This window comes from Mustelus asterias, chromosome 15 (genome assembly GCF_964213995.1).
Source record: "Mustelus asterias chromosome 15, sMusAst1.hap1.1, whole genome shotgun sequence".
Lineage (NCBI taxonomy): Eukaryota > Metazoa > Chordata > Chondrichthyes > Carcharhiniformes > Triakidae > Mustelus > Mustelus asterias.
This window is the reverse complement of record NC_135815.1, coordinates 12,261,435-12,282,484: the sequence shown is the minus strand read 5'-3', so window position 1 is coordinate 12,282,484 and position 21,050 is coordinate 12,261,435. Positions and strand designations below refer to the sequence as shown.

General features: G+C 49.0%; 1 protein-coding gene across 3 annotated transcripts in view; it reads left to right on the top strand.

The window, feature by feature from the left end:
• smyd3 (SET and MYND domain containing 3) overlaps window positions 1-21,050 on the top strand; it is a 738,112-nt gene that overhangs the window by 586,707 nt on the left and 130,355 nt on the right. For all 3 annotated transcript variants that reach the window (XM_078229519.1, XM_078229520.1, XM_078229518.1), the window contains exon 6: window positions 15,756-15,823. In XM_078229519.1, the coding sequence (XP_078085645.1) occupies window positions 15,756-15,823 (68 nt within the window). The remainder of the gene's footprint in view (window positions 1-15,755; window positions 15,824-21,050) is intronic.

Here is a 21,050-nt window from a genome sequence, read left to right as displayed (position 1 = left end):
CCTCAGTGCCCCTGAGTCTGGGATGGAGTGAGCATTTATATTTAGGTTTGTCTGTGGGATGTGAACATCGCTGACTGGGCCAGCATTTATTGCCCCATCCATAATTGCCCCTTGAGAAGGTGATGGTGAGCATCTTGTCAGGGAGGCGATGGCCTAGTGGTATTATCGCTAGACTATTAATCCAGAAACTCAGCTAATGTTCTGGGTTCGAATCCCACCATGGCAGCTGGTGGAATTTGAATTCAATAAAAAATATTTGGAATTAAGAATCTACTGATGACCATGAAACCATTGCCAATTGTTGGAAGAACCCGAAAGCACACTAATGTCCTTTGGGGAAGGGAATCTTCCGTCCTTACCTGGTCTGGCCTACATGTGACTCCAGAGCCACAGCAATGTGGTTGGCTCTCAACAGCTCCTGAGATAACTAGGGATGGGCAATAAATGCTGGCCAGACGGCGACGCCCATGTCCCACGAATGAGTAAAAAAAAAATCTTGTATTTGGTATACACGGCTGGCACTGTGTGTCAGTGGCAGAGAGAGTGAACACTTAAGGTGTTGGATGGGGTGGCAGTCATGCGAGCTGCTTTGTCCTGGATGGTGTCGAGCTTCTTGATTGTTGGAGCTGCACTCATCCAGGCCAGTGGGGAGTATTCCATCACACTTGTGACTTGCGGGGCGTCAGAAGATGAGGTACTCACCGCAAAATTCCCAGCCTCGGACCTGCTCTAATTGCCACCGATGGTCCAGTTCGGTTTCTGGTCAGTGGTAACCTTCAGGATATTAATGATGGGAGATTCAGCAATGATAATGCTATTGGCACGGTGGCACAGTGGTTAGCACTGCTGCCTCACAGCGCCAGGGACCCGGGTTCAATTCCCGGCTTGGATCACTGTCTGAGCGGAGTCTGCACGTTCTCCCCGTGTCTGCGTGGGTTTCCTCCGGGTGCTCCGGTTTCCTCCCACAGTCTGAAAGACGTGCTGGTTAAGGTGCATTGACTGAACAGGCGCCGGAGTGTGGCGACTAGGGGAATTTCACAGTAACTTCATTGCCCTGTTAATGTAAACTTTACTTGTGACTAATAAATAAACTTTACTTCATAACGTCCCTTAGACCCTAACTCTTTGATCAACTGTTAGGTCACCTGTCTTAATATCTCTGTAGGGTTGAGTGTCAGTCTTTGATGGGGCTTCTGGGAAGCACCTTGAGATGTTTTACAGGATAAGGATGCTATATAAATGGGTGTTGATGTTCTTTATCAGAAATCTCTGTGGGATGGAGGCCTTTGTTAGAAACCTCTGGAAAATTGACTTCTTTATCTCCACCCCCCCCCAGCCAATAGCGTGAGACGGCTAAATGGAAAGCATGGTGTGCATATTTTTATTCTCCTCATTTTACATTTGTCAGGTTGGTGGAAACTTAGGGACCTAATTCTGCGATCATTTGATAAAAGTGGGGAACAAAAGCGTGATTAAAATCCTCCATTTTGTTGCACGGAAATTTTCACGTAAAATAAAAACAGAAAATGCTGGATAAACTCGGCGGGTCTGGCAGCATCTGTGGAGACGGAAACACAGAGTTCATGGCCGGTATCTTACAACCTCGCTTGGGTGAGGCTCGTAAAATCCCGCCCGAGGCCAATGGAGAATTCCGAATGGGATCAAAGGTTATGGGGAGAAAGCAGGATCAGGCTATTGAGTTGGACGATCAGCCATGATCGCGACGAATGGCGGAGCAGGCTCGAAGGGCCGAATGGCCTCCTCCTGCCCCTATCTTCTATGTTTCTATGAGCCGCGCCGGCCCCGATTCTGGGTCGGGCGTGGCGGCAGAATTCCGCCCAATGTTTCGAGTCTGTCCGACTCTTCCTCGGGCCATTTCCGATGTTTATTTCCCACGGGGTCATATCTAAGGTCGTTGAGATTGTCATTAAATTGCCCTGTTCCCTGAGAACTGTTGGGTGAAGGGAAACATTCCAGGAATTCTACCTAATGCCTCCAGTACACGGGGTGATAATGTAATTGGGTCCTGCCTTATCATTCAACTCGCACATTGTAAATCACATGGGTGATTTTTCAAAACCTTTGGCATTGAGAGAAATTGCTTCATGGAAAAGAAATTCCCCAACTTCTCTCGCCCGCTGCCCTCCTGAGAGGTTTACTTTGCTCTTTAATGGAGATTTCTCCTTTGCCAAAGATCAAGAAGGGGAGCTTTCCCTTGCTGACGTTTGTGCGCGCACAGCAGGATGAAACTGCCTGGGTGAGGGCTGTGTGCAGGAGAATGCACTGACCATTATCTGGCTGTGGAGAGACCGGAAAGCAAAACACCCGCGGCTAACATCTCCCACCGGGGGCAATCTGGCCACGTATTGCTGCTGCAAAACTGTAACCTTCAAAGGGAATCTCCCGCAACAGGAAGCAATTACCAGCAAGAATGGAATTAAACCGAGAAAGAACAGTGAGACTGGATTGAGGCGAGTGCGGGTGGCAGAGTGGTATGGAGGTCCGTGCGTTGATAAATTGCAGCAAGCACAATTTGCATGTTTATAGCACCTTAACGCTGGTAAAGGGGCGACACGGTGGCACAGTGGTTAGCACTGCTGCCTCACAGCGCCAGGGACCCGGGTTCAATTCCCGGCTTCGGGTCGATGTCGGTGTGGAGTTTGCACGTTCTCCCCATGTCTGCGTGGGTTTCCTCCGGGTGCTCCAGTTTCCTCCCACAGTCCAAAGATGTGCGGGTTAGCTGGATTGGTGCTAAATTGCTCCTTAGTGTCAGGGGGACTAGCCAGGGTAAATGCATGGGGTTACGGGGATAGGGCCTGGGTGGGATTGTGGTCGGTGCAGACCCGATGGGCCGAATGCCTCCTTCTGCACTGTAGGATTTGATGATTCTATAACCCCCAACCTCGCCCGCGGCTGGGTTTCTCCAGTCCCGCTGCGGTGAGTGGAGGTTTGGCTGAGCGCCAGATTTTCCGTTCTCACTGGCAGCGGGACTGGGGAATCCCAGCCAATGGAGGAAGACGTCCCAAGATGCATCACAGGAACCTTAGCGACCCAGATCTGATGCTGAGCTGCAAGAGGTGTTGGGGCAGATGACCAGAAGCTTCATCCTGGAGGAGAGCGAGTGAGAGAAAGAGAGAGAGTGGTAATGGTGTGTAGAGCTTGAGGGAGGGAATTCCACAGCTCAGATAGCTGAAGACTTGGCCACCAATGTATATATTTCCAATTGGCTCCTGATTTCTGACCTTTGGAGGGTCATACCCAGGAATAATCCCAGAAGATGTGCTGGTGTCCCCGCTGCCCAGCCCCAGATGACCCACACAAGGTCGAGAAGTTCAAACTCCCTCTTGCACCGGAGACTCTTTGGTTGGTTCTGATTGTACAACCAGAATGGTTACCCAGGAAAGGTTAGAAGAATAAAAAGCACTTCCAGCTCCCAGGTAACCCGAATACTGAGTGCTCCCCCGAACTCCTTTGGACCCCCGACAACCACCCTTCCCGACTCCTGGATTAAATCTCCGGCCACCCTGACCAGCTCCCAACTCTCCCAACAACCACCCCCGAATGCTGAACCACTCGGGAACCCGCTGTCCCACAGTGAAGCACTCGGGAACCCGCTGCTCTGCTCCTTTCTCACCCGGCCTGAGTTGGAAGATCACCCAGGAAAGGTTTGGCTGCAATGTTGAGGAGACGAGCGGCAATCTAACTGTGATCGCCGCTGCTCGGTAGTTCTGGCCCAATATGTTTAAATAAATAGGATTCTGGCAGCAGGTGCCAAATTGTGATGAAGATACAAATAAAACAAGTAATCAGAATTTATAATGTAGTTACAGGCAATCGTTAAAATGAAAATAAATTATAATAATAGGCTTGCATCATTGTGAACATTTCAATATACAAATAATTACAATACATTGTTAAATTGCACGTTGTCTTAATTAACAGAATAAAACTGGAAGGTCTATTGAAATCTATGCTTTGTATTGAAGCATCATCTGTTGTCAGGTTATATCCATTAATTTCTCAATCATTGACGGACTCTTTATGAGTTTTATAAAGGAGAGATTCTCTTTTGCAGATTAATGTATTCAGTGCTATGTACATGGTCTGGATCTGAGGGTACACAGTTCCTGGAGCTTTGTGAAAAAGTTTTATTCGTCACAAGTAAGGCTTATATTAACACTGCAATGAAGTTACTGTGAAATTCCCCCAGTCGCCACACTCCGGCGCTTGTTTGGGTCAATGCACCCTAACCCGCACGTCTTTCAGACTGTGGGAGGAAACTGGAGCACCCGGAGGAAACCCACGCAGACACGGGGAGAACGTGCTAACTCCATACAGGCACTGACCCGAGCTGGGAATCGAACCCTGATCCCTGGCGCTGTGAAGCAGCAGTGCTAACCACTCTGCCACCGTGAATGGGATTAGGGAGATAGGGAGGGGTGAGGTGATGGAGGGATGAACATTTTAAAATCGCCGTGTTGCTGGACTGGGAGACAGTGTGGCTCGGCGAGCACAACGGGGTGGCAGAGGCAGCAGATTGTTCGACTGAACCAGTGGCACAGTGGTTAGCACCGCTGCCTCACAGCGCCAGGGACCCGGGTTCAATTCCTGGCTTGGGTCACTGTCTGAGTGGAGTCCCCCGCAGCCCCCCCACCCGCACAGCCCCCCACCCCCACAGCCCCCCCCCCCCCCCCAACACCGCAATCAGCAGCCCCCCAACAACCAATCAGCACCCCTGTGGTATAAATTGTGGTGATCATTTGAAATTTGGCACACTTGTGTTTGTCCTGATGAGTGTAAGATGAAAAGCTTCGGCAGTTTGTCTCTCTTTTCAGTAATATTAAAGTTTTGTACTATTAAGTGCATATTTTACTTTTGTAGCAAATAATAACACTTTAATGGCACATGTTTTGTTTAAGACATGTTAGCTTGCAGTGTGGCACGTGTGTGTACTTGAAGCTATATACATAAACACGCAGGGGCCTTGTGGACAGAAAGAACGTAAACACACATTGCGCCTGTTTCAGTTAAGAAAATAAGATCTTGAGGGGACTTGACAGAATGGAGGCTGAGAAGGTGTTTCCATTTATGGGAGAGACTAGAACTAGGGGGCACAGTTTAAAAATAAGGGCTCTCCATTTAAGGCTGAGTGAAGGAGAATGTTTTCTTCATGAGGGTCTGCGGTGTGTGGAATTCTCCCCCTCAGAGAGCAGTGCAGGCTGGTTCATTGAATATATTCAAGGCCGAATTAGACAGGCTTTTTATTGAGAAGGGAGTGATGGGGGTAGGCAGCAAAATGGAGTTAAGGCCACAATCAGACCATAGAAACTAGAAGAGGGAGTAGGCCATTCGGCCCTTCAAGCCTGCTCCGCCATTCAGTAAGATCATGGCTGATCATCGAATTCAATATTGGGCGGCACGGTAGCACAGTGGTTAGCACTGCTGCTTCACAGCTCCAGGGTCCTGGGTTCGATTCCCGGCTCGGGTCACTGTCTGTGTGGAGTTTGCACATTCTCCTCGTGTCTGCATGGGTTTCCTCCGGGTGCTCCGGTTTCCTCCCACAGTCCAAAGATGTGCCGGTTAGGTTGATTGGCCAGGTTAAAAATTGCCCCTTAGAGTCCTGAGATGCGTAGGTTAGAGGGATTAGCGGGTAAATATGTGGGGGTAGGGCCTGGGTGGGATTGTGGTCGGTGCAGACTCGATGGGCCGAATGGCCTCCTTCTGCACTGTAGGGTTTCTATGATTCTTTATGAATATCCTGATTCCCCCCTTCCCCCCCATATCCCTTGATCCCTTTAGCCCCAAGAGCGATATCTAATTTCTTCTTGAAATCAGACAACGTTTTGGCCTCAACTACTTTCTGTGGCAGTGAATTCCACACATTCACCACCCTCTGGGTGAAGAAATTTCTCCTCATCTCAGTCCTAAATGGTTTACCCCTTATCCTCAAACTATGACCCCTAGTTCTGGACTCCCCCACCGTTGGGAACATTCTTTCTGAATCTACCCTGTCTAACCCTGTTCGAATTTATAAATCTCTCTGAGATCCTCCATGAACTTATTGAATGGCGGGACTGATGTATGAGGAGAGATTGACTAGGTTAGGATTGTTTTCACTGGAGTTCAGGCGAATGAGGGGGGATCTCATAGAGACTTATAAAATTCTAACAGGACTGGACAGGGTAGATGCAGGGAGGATATTCCCGATGGTGCGGGAGTCCAGAACCAGGGGTCACAGTCTGAGGATTCGGGATAGACCGTTTAGGACGGAGATGAGGAGACATTTCTTCACCCAAGGAGCGGTGAGCCTGTGGAATTCATTACCACAGGAAGTTGTTGATGCCAAAACATTGAATGTATTCAAGAGGCGGCTGGATACAGCACTTGGGGCGAACGGGATCAAAGGTTTATGGGGAGAAAGCAGGATTAGGTTATTGAGTTGGATGATCAGCCATGATGGTGATGAATGGCGGAGCAGGCTCGAAGGGCCGAATGGCCTCCTCCTGCTCCTATCTGCTACGTTTCTATGAATGGCGGTGCAGGATGTGGGGATGTGCTTATGGCCTGCTCCTGTTCCCATTTCTTACATTTCTATGAAGGAATAAAGCGGGTGAGTGGCAGTTCCTGTTTGCATTTCCCTCTGTTACAATTTCAGCCATTGCCATTGCAGCATCTGTGGCCGGGGAACGTTCCCTTCGACTGGGGGGGGGTGGAGGGGGGTGGAGGTGGGCAGCGGGGCGAGGGGGGGGTGTACAGTGTTGGGACAGCTGTTTCATATTCTCCTTTTGTTTTGCACCTACTGCTGATTGTTGAGCAGTGGAGGGTTTTATAACTAGCATCAGGTTACACAGGAGGCTGAACTGAAAACAACACGCTCAAGTGGCCTCGCAGAGGCAATAAATCCTTGTTCTCATTAAGAACGTGTTTGTAACTGAGCGCACGGCTTCATTTTCCTTTCTGTTTCCTGTCATTATCTTTCACAGAGATTATTCTCTGCTGGCCATATGCCCTTCCCGCCGGCCCCCCCCCCCCCCCCCTGGAAAGGAGAGCCGCTCGAGAGCTGGACCCATGAACGAACTGTTTCAGGGGGGCAAACCCCTCTTGCCTTTTTTGAAGGAAGACAAGTTAAAAATGAGTGCGTTTGATTTGTTTAGCATTCTCTCGCTCTCTCTCTCTCTCAATCTCTTTCTCGCTCTCTCTCTCCCACTCTTTCTCTTCCCTCTCTCACTCCCCCTCTCTCTAGTTCTCTCTCTCACTCTCCCTCCCTCTCTCGCTCTCCCTCTCCCCCCCTCTCTCTCTCTCTAGCTCTCTCTCGCTCACTCTCACTCTCTCTTACTCAGTCCCCCTCTCTCTCCCTCTCACTCTCTCCCACTCTCTCTCTCTCCCTCGCTCTTTCTCTCCCGCTCTCACTCTCCCTCTCTCCCCCTTTCTCTCTCTCGCTCTCTCTCTTGCTCTCTCTCTCGCTCTCTCATTCACTCTCTCTCGCCCTCTCTCTCTCACTCTCTCTCTCTCACTCTTTCTCTCCCTCTCTTGCTCTCCCTCTCTCTCTCCCCCACTCTCTCTCCCCCACTCTCTCTCTCTAGTTCTCTCTCACTCTCTCTCTCACTCTCTTTCTCTCACTCTCTCTCTCTCACTCTCGCTCTTTCACTCTTTCTCTCTCTCTCCATCCAGGAAATAGATAGCTCATAGAACCATAGAAAATTACAGCTCAGAAACAGGCCTTTTGGCCCTTCTTGTCTGTGCCGAACCACTTTTGTGCCTCGTCCCACTGACCTGCACTTGGACCATATCCCTCCACACCCCTCTCATCCATGAACCCGTCCAAGTTTTTCTTAAATGTTAAAAGTGACCCCGCATTTACCACTTTGTCCGGCAGCTCATCCCACACTCCCACCACTCTCTGCGTGAAGAAGCCCCCCCCCTAATATTCCCTTTAAACTTTTCTCCTTTCACCTTTAACCCATGCCCTCTGGTTTTTTTCTCCCCTCGCCTCAGTGGAAAAAGCCTGCTTGTATTCACTCTGTCTATACCCATCAAAATCTTGCTGTCTGTTTTTTGGGCAATGTCTCCTCTGTTCGCTAAAACCCAGCAGAGAACCTGAAAGGGGTCTCGAAGCACCCAGATGTCTTGGACATCGCTGAGGTGTGGGTGATACCTGATCAAATAGTGAGCCTAGCGCAGCATCGCTGTGCCCCAGATTGTCCACATTTTATTCACATATTAAAAACGGCAAGGTAATGCACGGTGTTCAAGGGGTGGCGCAAGTTTGCCAATTAAATCTCACATGGGAACAAGAAGAAAGGAATAATCAGCTGATTCATCACCTGACCAGGCACATGACAAATCCTATGATCACAGAATTGTCACAATGCAGAAGGAAGACATTTGGCCCATCATGTCTGCACTGGCTCTCCAAACGAGCATCATGACTTATTGTCATTCTCCTGCCTTTTCCCCGTACTCTCTCTACATTGTTTCAATTCAAGTAATCACCTAATGCCCTCTGTAATCACCTAATGCCCTCTGTAATCACATAATGTCCTCTGTAGGCCATTGAGGTTGGCCTATTGGAGTATGAGCTCCCTGATTAAGGATCCAATTGATGGGCCAATCAGGGAGTCTTTGCCTTGTACGTAATCGGGCGTGTCAGTTCCTCTGGCACCCCCGGAGGTAGATTACTAACTGCTAGCACTCTGTGTATAGCTGATAGAGTTTGTAAATAAAGGGATTTTGGTGAAGGGACTTCTGCCTCCGAAGACTTATTGCAATCTCTTGAATGTTGCTCTGTGGATGCAGAGTTTTAACCATTGATCCAAAACGCAATGAGCTAGAAATTAGGTCGCCAATAGCGTCCACGGTTTTGCCAACACCTGGTGTTTGGAATCTGAATGGTACCAGGCAGTGCCAGTCTTCATACTCTTTTAGATAATGCTGCCACTCCTTAAAGCCTATGGGGTTATGGGGATAGGGCAGGGTATGGGCCTGGGTAAGAGGCACTGTTGGAGAGTCAAAGAACAAAGAAAATTACAGCACAGGAACAGGCCCTTCGGCCCTCCAAGCCTGCACCAACCATGCTGCCCGACTTAACTAAAACCCCCTACGCTTCCGGGGACCATATCCCTCTATTCCCATCCCATTCATGTATTTGTCAAGACACCCCTTAAAAGTCACTACCGTATCCGCTTCCCCTACCTCCCCCGGCAGCGAGTTCCAGGCACCCACTACTCTCTGTGTAAAAAATCTGCCTCGTACATCTTCTTTAAACCTTGCCCCTCGCACCTTAAACCTGTGCCCCCTAGTAATTGACTCTTCCACCCTGGGAAAATGCTTCTGACTCTCCACTCTGTCCATGCCTCTCATAATCTTGTTGACTTCTACTTGTAGAGTCGGTGCAGGCTTGATGGGCAGAATGGGCCTTCTGTGCTGTAGAGATTCTATAACACCTTGTACCTGCGTCTGAACTGTGACTGTTGTCGAGTCAATGGGGATTTTCTAACTCTGTTGACTGTCGCTTCACAGACAGATGTTTTCCCAGACGTTGGGTCTGGTTTCAGATGGAAGTGAAGACTGTGAGAGGGAGTAGGTGAGAATGAGCAGCAGACCCAGTGGGGATTTGAACATTGCTGCCATCTGACACCATTCCACTTCTCAACACCAGCTGTGGTGTCCCTACGCCTTAGCACTGAGGTGCTACTTCACATCTAACTGTCCCCTCGGCCTGACTGCAAACTGGAGGGAGAGAGCTCCGAATTCAGTGCCAGCTGTTGCTGTAACTGTGCAAGAGTGAGGGAAGGGGGAGAGGGGGGGGGGGGCATTAAACACCGACAAATTGACTCGCAGGTTTCATGAACAAAACACCCCAGTTTAGCGCTTTGAAAGTAATGATGACGAGTTGCTGTAATGTTGCGGCTGGCTCTCAGTGCAGAGGGTCAAAGTGGGCTCGCTAAATAGTTGAGGAAGAAAAAATATCAGCGAATTTTACCATCCCGCCCGCCAAGGCAACCGGAGCGGGCGAGGGGCGGACCCATGGAAAGGTCCATCGACCTCAGGTGGGATTTTCCAGTTCCGGGGTGAGTGCGGCTGGAAAATCCCGCCCTAGGCCAAAACTCTACCTGGACTCGGGGCGGGCGAGGTCCCAGAGCGGGAATCTCTGTTGGCCTCGGTGGGATTTTACGATCTCGCCTGAGCGAGCCTGTGTAATCCCACCCATAGAGTCATAGAATCATCGAATCCCTACAGTACAGAAAGAGGCCATTCGGCCCATCGAGCCTGCACCAATATCAATCCCACCCAGGCCCTATCCCCGTAACCCCATGTATTTACCCCACAAGTCCCACCCCACCTCCGACACTAAGGGGCAATTTAGCATGACCAATGCACCTAACCCACACAGCTTTTGGGCTGTGGGAGGAAACCAGAGCACCCGGAGGAAACCCATGCAGACATGGGGAGAACGTGCAGTCTCCACACAGACAGTCACCCGAGGCTGGAATTGAACCTGGGTCCCTGGCGCTGTGAGGCAGCAGTGCTAGCCACCGTGACGCCCCAAACAGTTTGTCTCTTAAATAGTTATTAATAAACCCAATAAGAAATTCAAGAGAGACTTCTTCGCTCAGAGAGCGGTTGGACACGGAAGTCACTACTGCGGATTAGGTGAGAGGAAAGACATTGTTAGAGTTAGTTTGACAGGCACACGAGGGGATAGAAGACAATGAGTGATTCGGAAGGCAAACGGAATGTTTGTTGTTTGATGCAATGGGGAACGGAATGTAAAAGTAGGTAAGTTTTACTGCAGCTGCACAGGGCACTGGTGCGACCACGTCTGGAGTACAGTTTTGGTCTCCTTATTAAGAAAGGATTGCATTCACAGCAGTTCAGAGAAGGTTCACTCGACTGAATCCCGGGGTGAAGCGATTGTCTTCTGAGGAAAGGTTGAGCAGGCTGGACCTGTGGTCGTTGGAAGAATGTGAAATAATCTTATTGAAGTATTTAATATCCTGAGGAGACTTGACGGGGTGGACGCTGAGGGAATGCTGAGGGAGTGCTTGAATCCAGAACTAGGGCGCAGGGTTTAAAATTAAGCGGTCTCCCCATTTAAGACGGCGATGAAGAGGAGTTATTTTCTCTCTCAGAGGGTCGTTAGGCTGTAGAATTCTCTACAGGGAGCGCTGGAGGCTGGATCATTGAATTGATTCAAGGTGGAGGTAGGTGGATTCTTGATGGTCGGGGAGTCAAAGGGTATAAAGGTAGATGGCAGAGTGGAGTTGAGGCCACAATCAGATCGGCCATAATCTTATCAAATGGCAGAACAGGCTCAAGGGGCTGAACGGCCTATTCCTGCTCCCAATTCATATTCGTATGAAGATATGCTGATCGGGTTGGATGAGCATGGATGGGAGGAGGCTGATAAACACTGGTCTGAATGAATGGCCTGTCACTGTGCCATAAATACTGTGTGAACTGGGTCTTCACTGCAGCTCATCTCAATGAATTCAATAGGTTTCCATTCGTATTGCTTCCAGCTATGGGAAGCCCATGCACTGGTGGCACAGTGGTTAGCACTGCTGCCTCACAGAGCCCAGAACCCGCCTTCAATTCCCGGCTTGGGTCACTGTCTGTGTGGAGTTTGCACATTCTCCCCGTGTCTGCGTGGGTTTCATCCGGGCATGCAGGGATGTGTGTGTGTGTGTGGGGGGGGGGGGGGGGGGAGGTGTGGGTGTGCAGGGGTGTGGGTGTGTGGAGGGGTGGATGTGGGGGCCGTGTGAGTGTGAAGGTGGGGTGTGGGTATGCAGGGAGCGAATGGGGTTTCAGGGGGGTGGGTGTGCGGGGGGTGGGATGTGAGTGTTAGGGGGAGAGTGATGTGAGGGGGAGGTGAGTGTGTGGGGGGTGGGGGTATGTGGGTGCTGGGGGGTCTGAGTGTGCCGGGGGGGGGGGGGGTGGGGTGTGAGTGTTGGGGGTGTGAGTGTGCCGGGGGGGTGGGGGGGGGGGGTGTGGGTTGAGTGTGTGGGTGGGTGGGGGGTGGGGGTGGGGGGGGGGGGAGGCGGGTGTGAGTGTTGGGGGTGTGAGTGTGTGTCGGGGGGCGGTGGTGGTGGTTGCTGACGGACGTGGGTAGGGGGCTGATCAGCAATGTCCAGCGCACTTGCTCAAGGCCCTGTGAGTCATTCCGAACCTTTTTGACCTAATTGAAAAAATTTTTGTGTCCTTTGAGTAAAAGCTCTTGGCAAAATGGCAGCGGTGTTTTGTTGCTTTATCAAATTACCCGAACGAGCAGGGCAGCCTTAAAATAAAGTCTAAGTAAAATGTAGCCCGAATTCTCCCACCCCCTCTATTAATTCCACACCGGGAAACATCAGTTGCATCGAAGCGAGCCCCGCTTTGTCACACAGTCGAGCAAGACCCATTAATGATTACGTAGCAACGTGCCATATTTAGCCATCTGAAGGCAGGGTTTGTGTGGGGAAGATGTGTTAGAATGCAGATGGGTTGGATTGAAGTTGGTGATTAATGTTGTTATTATGACAGCTGGTTCTGTATCCTGATGTATGATTACACTAAGTATGACTTCCAGTGAAGTTACACTGTACTTTGTTCCGTGTACTAAAACAGTTCACACACTGTTATTATATTTACATTCTCCCGACCACTGGATGAGACCACAGCAATGGCGAGTGTGTGGGTGGCCCCATCATCAACTGACAAAAAACTGCTCGGAAGAGCGATTTTGTTTAATTTGGATCACCGTTCACCTCAGATTTTGCTTTCCTTCCTCTGTTCTTTAAACAGAAGGGGTCATTTTTTTAAAAAATTGCGTTGCAGTATAAATAATTCTCCTGATAATAATTCCACTACCAACATGGTAACATGGACACTAATTGATGATGCCAAAGAGTTAGCTGACTGTGAGCCGCCCTTTATCGGGTGGTTCGGTTTTATTTTAAGAATTAGGTTAAAAGAAAAGAAAATCCTTCAGCCCAGAAGCTGAGTTTTCAGAATTTTTAAAATTCATTTGTGGGAAATGGGCTTTGCCGGCTGGCCAGCTTTTATTGCCCATTCCTAGTTGAGTGTCAACCACATTGCTGTGGCTCTGGAGTCAGTCACATGTAGGCCAGACCAAGTCAGGACGGCAGATTTCCTTCCCTAAAGGACATTAGTGAAACAGATGGGTTTTCCCGACAATCGACAATGGTTTCATGGTCATCAGTAGATTCTTAATTCCAGATAAAAGCCAAACAACTGCGGATGCTGGTCTGGCCTACACGTGACTCCAGAGTCACAGCAATGTGGTTGACTCTTAACTGTCCTCTGAAATGGCCCAGCAAGCCACTCAGTTGTGTTAAACTGCCACAAAAAAGTCAAAGCGGTTGAAGGAGGCCGCTCACCACCAACTTCTCAAAGGCAACATGGGGCAAGAAATGCTGACCCTGCCAGCGACACGCACATTCCGAGAAAAAAAATCAGGAAAAAAAACATTAACTGACAATGCTGGAAAATCTCAGCGGGTCTGACAGCACCTGTGGGGGGAGAAATAGAGCCAACGTTTCGAGTCTAGATTTTGATTTGATTTATTATTGTCACATGTATTAGTATATAATGAAAAGTATTGTTTCTTGCGCGCTATACAGACAAAGCATGCCATTCATAGAGAAGGAAACGAGACAGAATGTAGCTAGGGTGTAGAGAAAGATCAAGTTAATGCAAGGTAGGTCCATTCAAAAGTCTGACAGCAGCAGGGAAGAAGCTGTTCTTGAGTAGGTTGGTACGTGACCTCAGACTTTTGTATCTTTTTCCCGACGGAAGAAGGTGGAAGAGAGAATGTCCGGGGTGCGTGGAGTCACTCAGAGCCGATTTTCCAGATATTTTGTATTGAATTCAAATTCCACCATTTGCCATGGTGGGATTCGAATCCGGATCTCCAGGATATTAGCTTAGTTTGTGGGGGTTGTTTTGAGGGGGGTAGGATGCGGGGGGTGGGTGGGGGGAAATGGGTCAACAAGGGACATTTTGAATGGAGGATGAGATGGGATTGAATGGGAAAAACGAGGGTGGGATTGAGACTGGGATGGGGATGATACGAGGGGGATAAAGGAAATGGTATGGGATAGATGGTATAGGATGGAGTTTTAGTGTACTGCCGCAACAGACATACTAATTTCACCAGGAATATTTTGCGGGTCAGCACATTAGCAGGTTGGAGCTGGTACAGTCTGGTGTTGGAGCTGGATTGGCCAGGGGCGTGGGAGACGGTGGCGGTTGTCTATGGGCGGAATTTTACTGGCACGTCTGCCTGAGGTTCGTACGATCCCGCCTGGGCCCAACGGAGAAGGTCAGTCTCCGAGCTTCGCCCGCTCCTGGAATCGGGGCGGACATGCCAGTCAAATTCCGGCCTATGACTATCAGTCTGGAGTTTGGATGTGCCTGCTGTAGACGGTAAAACTATCCACATTATCAGCTCCTTCATGTTGAACAAAATTCACTGGAAGTGACTGAAGAACATCCGAGTTACCCTGTGTGAGCAATAAATCAGACCGTTTATCAACGAGTTTAGTCACATGTGGAAGCGGGGTGTTTTATATCTTGTGTGAATGGGTCGTTTATCTGAGGTTATTTTCCTTCTGTAGTTAGAGTCTAATCTGAACGAATGTAAACAAAGCTGATGTGCTGTTGCTGGTAGAGTTTGTGGGTGCTTTCTTCTTCCGGACTGTTCGTGGATGACAGGGTAGCAAAGAGGCAAATCGCAGGGAGGGATCTTGACAAAAAAAAAAGTGCATTTGGGTTGGGAAATGCATGGGGCTACGGGAAAATGGCAGGGGTGAGGGCGTGGGTGGGATGCTCTTCCATGCAGACCCGATAGGCTGAATGGCCTCATTCTGCACTGTGGGGACTCAGTGAATTCTATAGAATAAACCATAAGCCAACCTTGCTCTGCCCCGTCAGTCCAGTCCCTCCGCCAATCAACTTGTACCCAGTTCAGTTGCTCCACCAATCAGTCTGTATCCAGTTCACTTGCTCCACCAATCAATCGGTACCCGGTCCTGTCCCTTCACCAATCAGTGTGTACTCGGTTCAGTCTCTCCACCAATCAATGTGTACCCAGTCCTGTCCCTCCACCAATCAGTGTGTACCCAGTCCTGTCCTTCTACCAATCAATGTCTACCCAGTCCTGTCCTTCTACCAATCAATGTGTAACCAGTCCTGTCCCTCCACCAATCAATGTGTACCCAGTCCTGTCCCTCCACCAATCAGTGTGTAACCAGTCCTGTCCCTCCACCAATCAATGTGTACCCAGTCCTGTCCCTCCACCAATCAGTGTGTACCCAGTCCTGTCCCTCCACCAATCAGTTATCCCCTGTCAGTCACTGGCCACACTTCCAGCCTCCTCCTTCATCTCTTTGAGAATGCTGGTTAAGCAGCTTGGCAGCCTTTGCTGGCTCCCATTGTGCTGGTGCTAAAATATATAACACGTTACTCACCATCACACAGGTTTTCCTTGTCACCCAGTGTGCACAGCAGCGCGCCTGTCCCCCAGTGGGGAACAATAGCTAAAGCTATTCTAGTCCAAAGCCAAGGCACAGTGGGAGCTGCCATTAATTATTCATGCTGAGAGTGTTGTGTGAAATGAGAGGAGGTGGAGGGGGAGTTCTGCACAGTTAAGAGTGGGGAGCACTCCACGTATGATTCTGGTGCTGTGTGAGCGGGAGTCTGGCTTTCTCTGTGGCGGCTTGACCTCATGTGGACTTTCCTTTTTGTTCACACAGGTGACGTGCAACTGTTTCACCATCAGTGACGGGGAGATGCAAGAACTCGGTGTTGGCCTCTATCCCAGGTACAGTGGCTGGAGTCTGGGCAAACCAGCAGCTCACGCTGTACAAAGCCCTGTTACTCAGCTTTGACCTCTTAACATTTAGCTTGTTCTCTACTGGAAAAAATAGAACAACTTCTGGCTCCTGGTGGTTCAGTAAGAAGTCTAACAACACCAGGTTAAAGTCACATGTGAGCACATCTCCCACTCCACCTGGTGAAGGAACAGCGCTCTGAAAGCTAGTGGCATTTGCTACCAAATAAACCTGTTGGAATTTAACCTGGTGTTGTTAGACTTCTTACTGTGTTTACCCCAGTCCAACGCCGGCATCTCCACATCCTGGTGGTTCAGCAGATTAAAAGATTGGGCCCCCTCTCACCCCTCACACACACACACACAAAGACACACACAAAGACACACACACACAAAGCAGACTCCTTCACATTTCTCTGCAGTTTGCTCCCTTAAAGGCGCTACATAAATGCAAATACTTGCTGGATTGATCTGCTTCTGCTGCTTATCTGGCCACCCTGTTAACTTGCCCGTCTCGGACAGTCATTCAACACAGCAAGAGGCCTTTCGGCCTGTAATAACTTCAATCAGACCATTGAGGTTGGCCTATTGATGTATGAGCTCCCTGATGAAGGAGTTTCCGTGCCCGCTGGGCACCGCAGGGAATGGGGTGTATTATTGACCCCTTTAATCACATTTTAATTTGATGTTTTAAGTTTCCTTTCCTGCTTTGTCTTTTATTTCGGGCGGTTCCCCTCCTTTTAGGGAGCTGCCCCTTTTTGAGTTGTCCCTGAGTTAATTTGATTTTGTTTATTTGGTTGGACACAAAAAGAGTTCCCTGATGAAGGAGCCAATTGATGGGCCAATCAAGGAGTTTTTTTCCTCATATTTAACTGGGAGTGTCAGTTCCTCTGGCACTCCCGAGGGTAGACTGCTGACTGCGAGCACTCTGTGTCCTGCTGTTGGAATTGTAAATAAAGGGGATTTTGTGAAGGGACTTCTACCTCCGTAGACATTTTGGACGGCCCATCAATCTAATGCCAGAAAGAGCTATCCAATGAGTCCCAATGCCGCAGATTAAGCATTACGTATGAATGCAAATTAGACATTAAAGCTTAGGACACTTTGTCAAAATTCCTGTCAGGTTTAAACCTGCACTGCTCAAGTAAGCTGACGATCGATGTGAAGTTGATTTAATGTTATAAATACGGTCTGTCTAAGTTGTGTTCATAGAATCATAGATAATTGAATCCTTACAGTGCAGAAGGAGGCCACTCGGCCCATCGAGTCTGCACCAACCACAATCCCATCCAGGCCCTATTCCTGTAACCTGACTAACCCCCTGACACTGAGGGACAATTTAGCATGGCCAATCTACCTGACCCGCACATCTTTGGAGTGTGGGAGGAAACCGGAGCACCCGGAGGAAACCCACGCAGACACGGGGAGGACGTGCAAACTCCGCACATACAGTGACCCGAGGCCGGAAATGAACCAATCAGTTGAACCAACAGATCGCTGTTGTGGCAAAAAGATGTTTTTAAGCAAAAGAAAATGAACTAAACATGTCCTCCAGATATTGTACCTCATATTTTGCCATTTTTGGTGCCATCAGCAGATCTTGGTATAATTCCTCTGATCCAAATGCTTTCCATAAATGGAAGACCAAAAGAAGCCTCCAGCCTCGATCCCAGGGAACAGCACAACCCACATCAAGACAACATCTGTTTGTGTCCACTTTTTGTTCTCTATCTCGTGTCTCTATTTTCTTTCATGAAAAGGACCGTTAACAGTCACTGATTAAAAATTCCTCAACGTGTATCTCTGTCTTACCGCCCTCCATAAACTCCCCCTCCCCTCCTGATGGCGTGTTAAACTCCTTCAGTCCAATCTCTGAAACCTCTAATCTGTCGCATCTTCATCCCACCTCCCCCACAAAAGAGGGATTGGTTGACTGTTACTTGGAATCTGTTCTCTCTACCCGCTGCTCGGTGGGGTACAAACCAGTCTTCTCTCATATAAGATCATACACAGTGCAGAAGGAGGCCATTCGGCCCATCGAGTCTGCACTGACCACAACCCCACCCAGGCCCTATTCCCATAACCCCTCATATTTACCCTGCTAGTCCCCCCTGACACTAAGGGTTAATTTAGCACGGCCAATCAACCTAACCCACACATCTTTGGTCTGTGGGAGGAAACCGGAGCACCCGGAGGAAACCCACGCAGACACGGGGAGAATGTGCAGACTCCACACAGACAGTCACCCGAGGCCAGAATTGAACCCGGGTCCCTGGCGCTGTGAGGCAGCAGTGCTAACCACTGAGCCACCGTGCAGCAGGTCTGACAGCAACTGTGGAGAGAGAATAGAGCCAACATTTCGAGTCTGGATGACCTTAAGTCAGAGCGCGCTCAGACTCGAAACATCAGCTCTATTCTCGCTCCACAGATGCTGTCAGACCTGCTGAGTTTTTCCAGCATTTTCTGTTTCTGTTTCAGTCTCCTCTCGTGTTTATTTTTGCTGAGGGCTGTTAAAACCCGTGCACTCCTGTTCCATCAAGTTAGTCAATTAGCTGGTTTGCACCTACCTTATTCATAGCTCTCAGCATTTTCACAAACCCTTCAATTTTCTTTTCTCTGTTTAGAAGCTAGCTCCACCCTCCCAGCTGCAGTCTGAAAGCTGAGATGTCCACATGCTCAGGGCGAACCTGGTCGCTCTCCCCTGAGCTCACTCCTGTAATGTCACTGTCTGGATGAAGGAATAGGACTTTTTACCGCCCATTCGTGCAGGAATACCACTTCAACGATGCGTAAGGTCACGTATAAACTGTCGCTGTTGTGTACGTCACACCTTGCCCAAGTACAACACTCAAAGAACAAAGAACAGTACAGCACAGGAACAGGCCCTTCGGCCTTCCAAGCCTGCGCTGATCACGTTGTCCTATCTAGACCAACCGCCTGTACCCCTCTATCCCCCGCCTGTTCATGTGTCTATCCAGATGAGTCTTAAATGTCACCAACGTATCTGCTTCAACCACCTCACTTGGCAGTGCATTCCAGGCCGCCGCCTCTCTCTGTATAAAAAACTTCCCTCACACATCTCCACTGAACCTTTCCCCCCTTACCTTGAACTTGTGCCCCCTTGTAATTGTCATTTCTGCCCTGGGAAAAAGCTTCCAACTGTTCACCCTATCTATACCCCTCATAATTTTATGAACTTCTATCAGATCGCCCCTCAGCCTCTGTCTTTCCAGGGAGAACAATCCCAGTTTATTCAGTCTCTCCTCAGAGCTAATACCCACCATACCGGGCAACATCCTGGTAAACCTTTTCTGCACTCTCTCCAAAGCCTCCACATCCTTCTGGAAGTGTAGCGACCAGAATTGAACACAGTATTCCAAATGTGGCCTAACCAACATTTTATATAACTGTAACATAATTTGCCAGTTTTTATACTTGATGCCCTGTCCAATGAAGACAAACATGTCATATGCTTTCTTCACCACCTTTTCCACCTGTGCTGCCATCTTTAAGGATCTGTGGACCTGCACATCCAGATCTCTCTGTGTGTCTCTGCTCCTGATTGTTCTGCCATTTATTTTATAGCTCCCACCTGAATTGGATCTACCAAAATGCATCACCTCACGTTTATTAAACCATCTGAGAACAAACTCCGTTTATGCAACACCCTCAACTTGACTAAAGAACAGGACTAGACAGGGTAGATGCAGGGAGAATGTTCCTGATGGTGGGGGTGTCCAGAAACAGGGGTCACAGTTTGAAGATTCGGGGTAGACCATTTAGGACGGAGGTGAGGAGACATTTTTTTCACCCAAAGAATGGTGAGCCTGTGGAATTCATTACCACAGGAAGTAGTTGATGCCAAAACATTGAATGTATTCAAGAGGCGGCTGGATATAGCACTTGGGGCGAATGGGATTAAAGGTTACGGGGAGAAAGCAGGATTAGGCTATTGAGTTGGATGATCAACCATGATGGTGATGAATGGTGGAGCAGGTTCGAAGGGCTGAATGGCCTCCTCCTGCCCCTATTTTCTATGTTTCTATGATCCAAGTTTAAATTGAGCACCTCGCTCAGTGGCTGAGTGAGTAACAGAAGGACATACATTAAATACAAGAGCATAGGAATTGGGAGTAGACCATTCGGCCCTTCAAGCCTGCTCCACCATTCAGTAAGATCACGGTTTCTCTGATTGCGGCCTCAACTCCACCTTCCTGCCCACCCCCCCCATAACCCTGAACTCCCTTGTCAACCAAAAACCTGTCTAACGCAGCCTTGAATATATTCAGTGGCCCAACCTCCACTGCCCTCTGTGCCACTCAATCATGCGAGGAGTAGCGCCAGGATCTCGGGAGGCGGCTTTGGGGTGGGTGAAAAATGGCAAAATGCCGAGTGAAGTATCACTGCCTCGCTACACATTGATCAGAATGCAGTTTCCTCAGAGCAGCAGCAGCAGGAAGCCGAAGGTCACATCGAAAGCAATTAGTGGGCTATTTTGGAAGGCTGTAGAATTCTGACGGGGGTGAACGGGACCCTCATTGCTACCTCGGAGCTCGCAACCCCAAAATCTCATCTGGTGCAGACTCAAGTGCAGACTCGATGGGCCAAAGGGCCTCTTCTGTATTGTAGCATTCTGCAAACCACAGTTTGGGAAGCTCTGATGTCTGGGAGTCCTCTAATCTGTTGCTTAATATCCGTGTACAAATAAACACAGTCGAGCAAAACGAATCACTGAATGCATTTTCAGAAATGGGAGGGAATACCAAAGGAGATAGAGTCAAATCTTTTGATTTGTTTTGATTTATTATTGTCACATGTAATAGTATACAGTGAAAAGTATTGTTTCTTGCGCGCTATACAGACAAAACATACCGTTCACAGAGAAGGAAAGGAGAGAGTGCAGAATGTAGTGTTACAGTCATAGTTAGGGTGTAGGGAAAGATCAACTTAATGCAAAGTAGGCCTATTCAAAAGTCTGACAGCAGCAGGGAAGAAGCTGTTCTTGAGTCGGTTGGTACATGACCTCGGACTTTTGTATCTTTTTCCCGATGGAAGAAGGTGGAAGAGAGAATGTCCGGGGTGCGTGGGGTCCTTAATTATGCTGGCTGCTTTGCCAAGTGGGAAGTGTAAACAGAGTCAGTGGATGGGAGGCTGGTTTGCGTGATGGATTGGGCTACATTCATGACCTTTTGTACTTTCTTGCGTTCTTGGGCAGAGC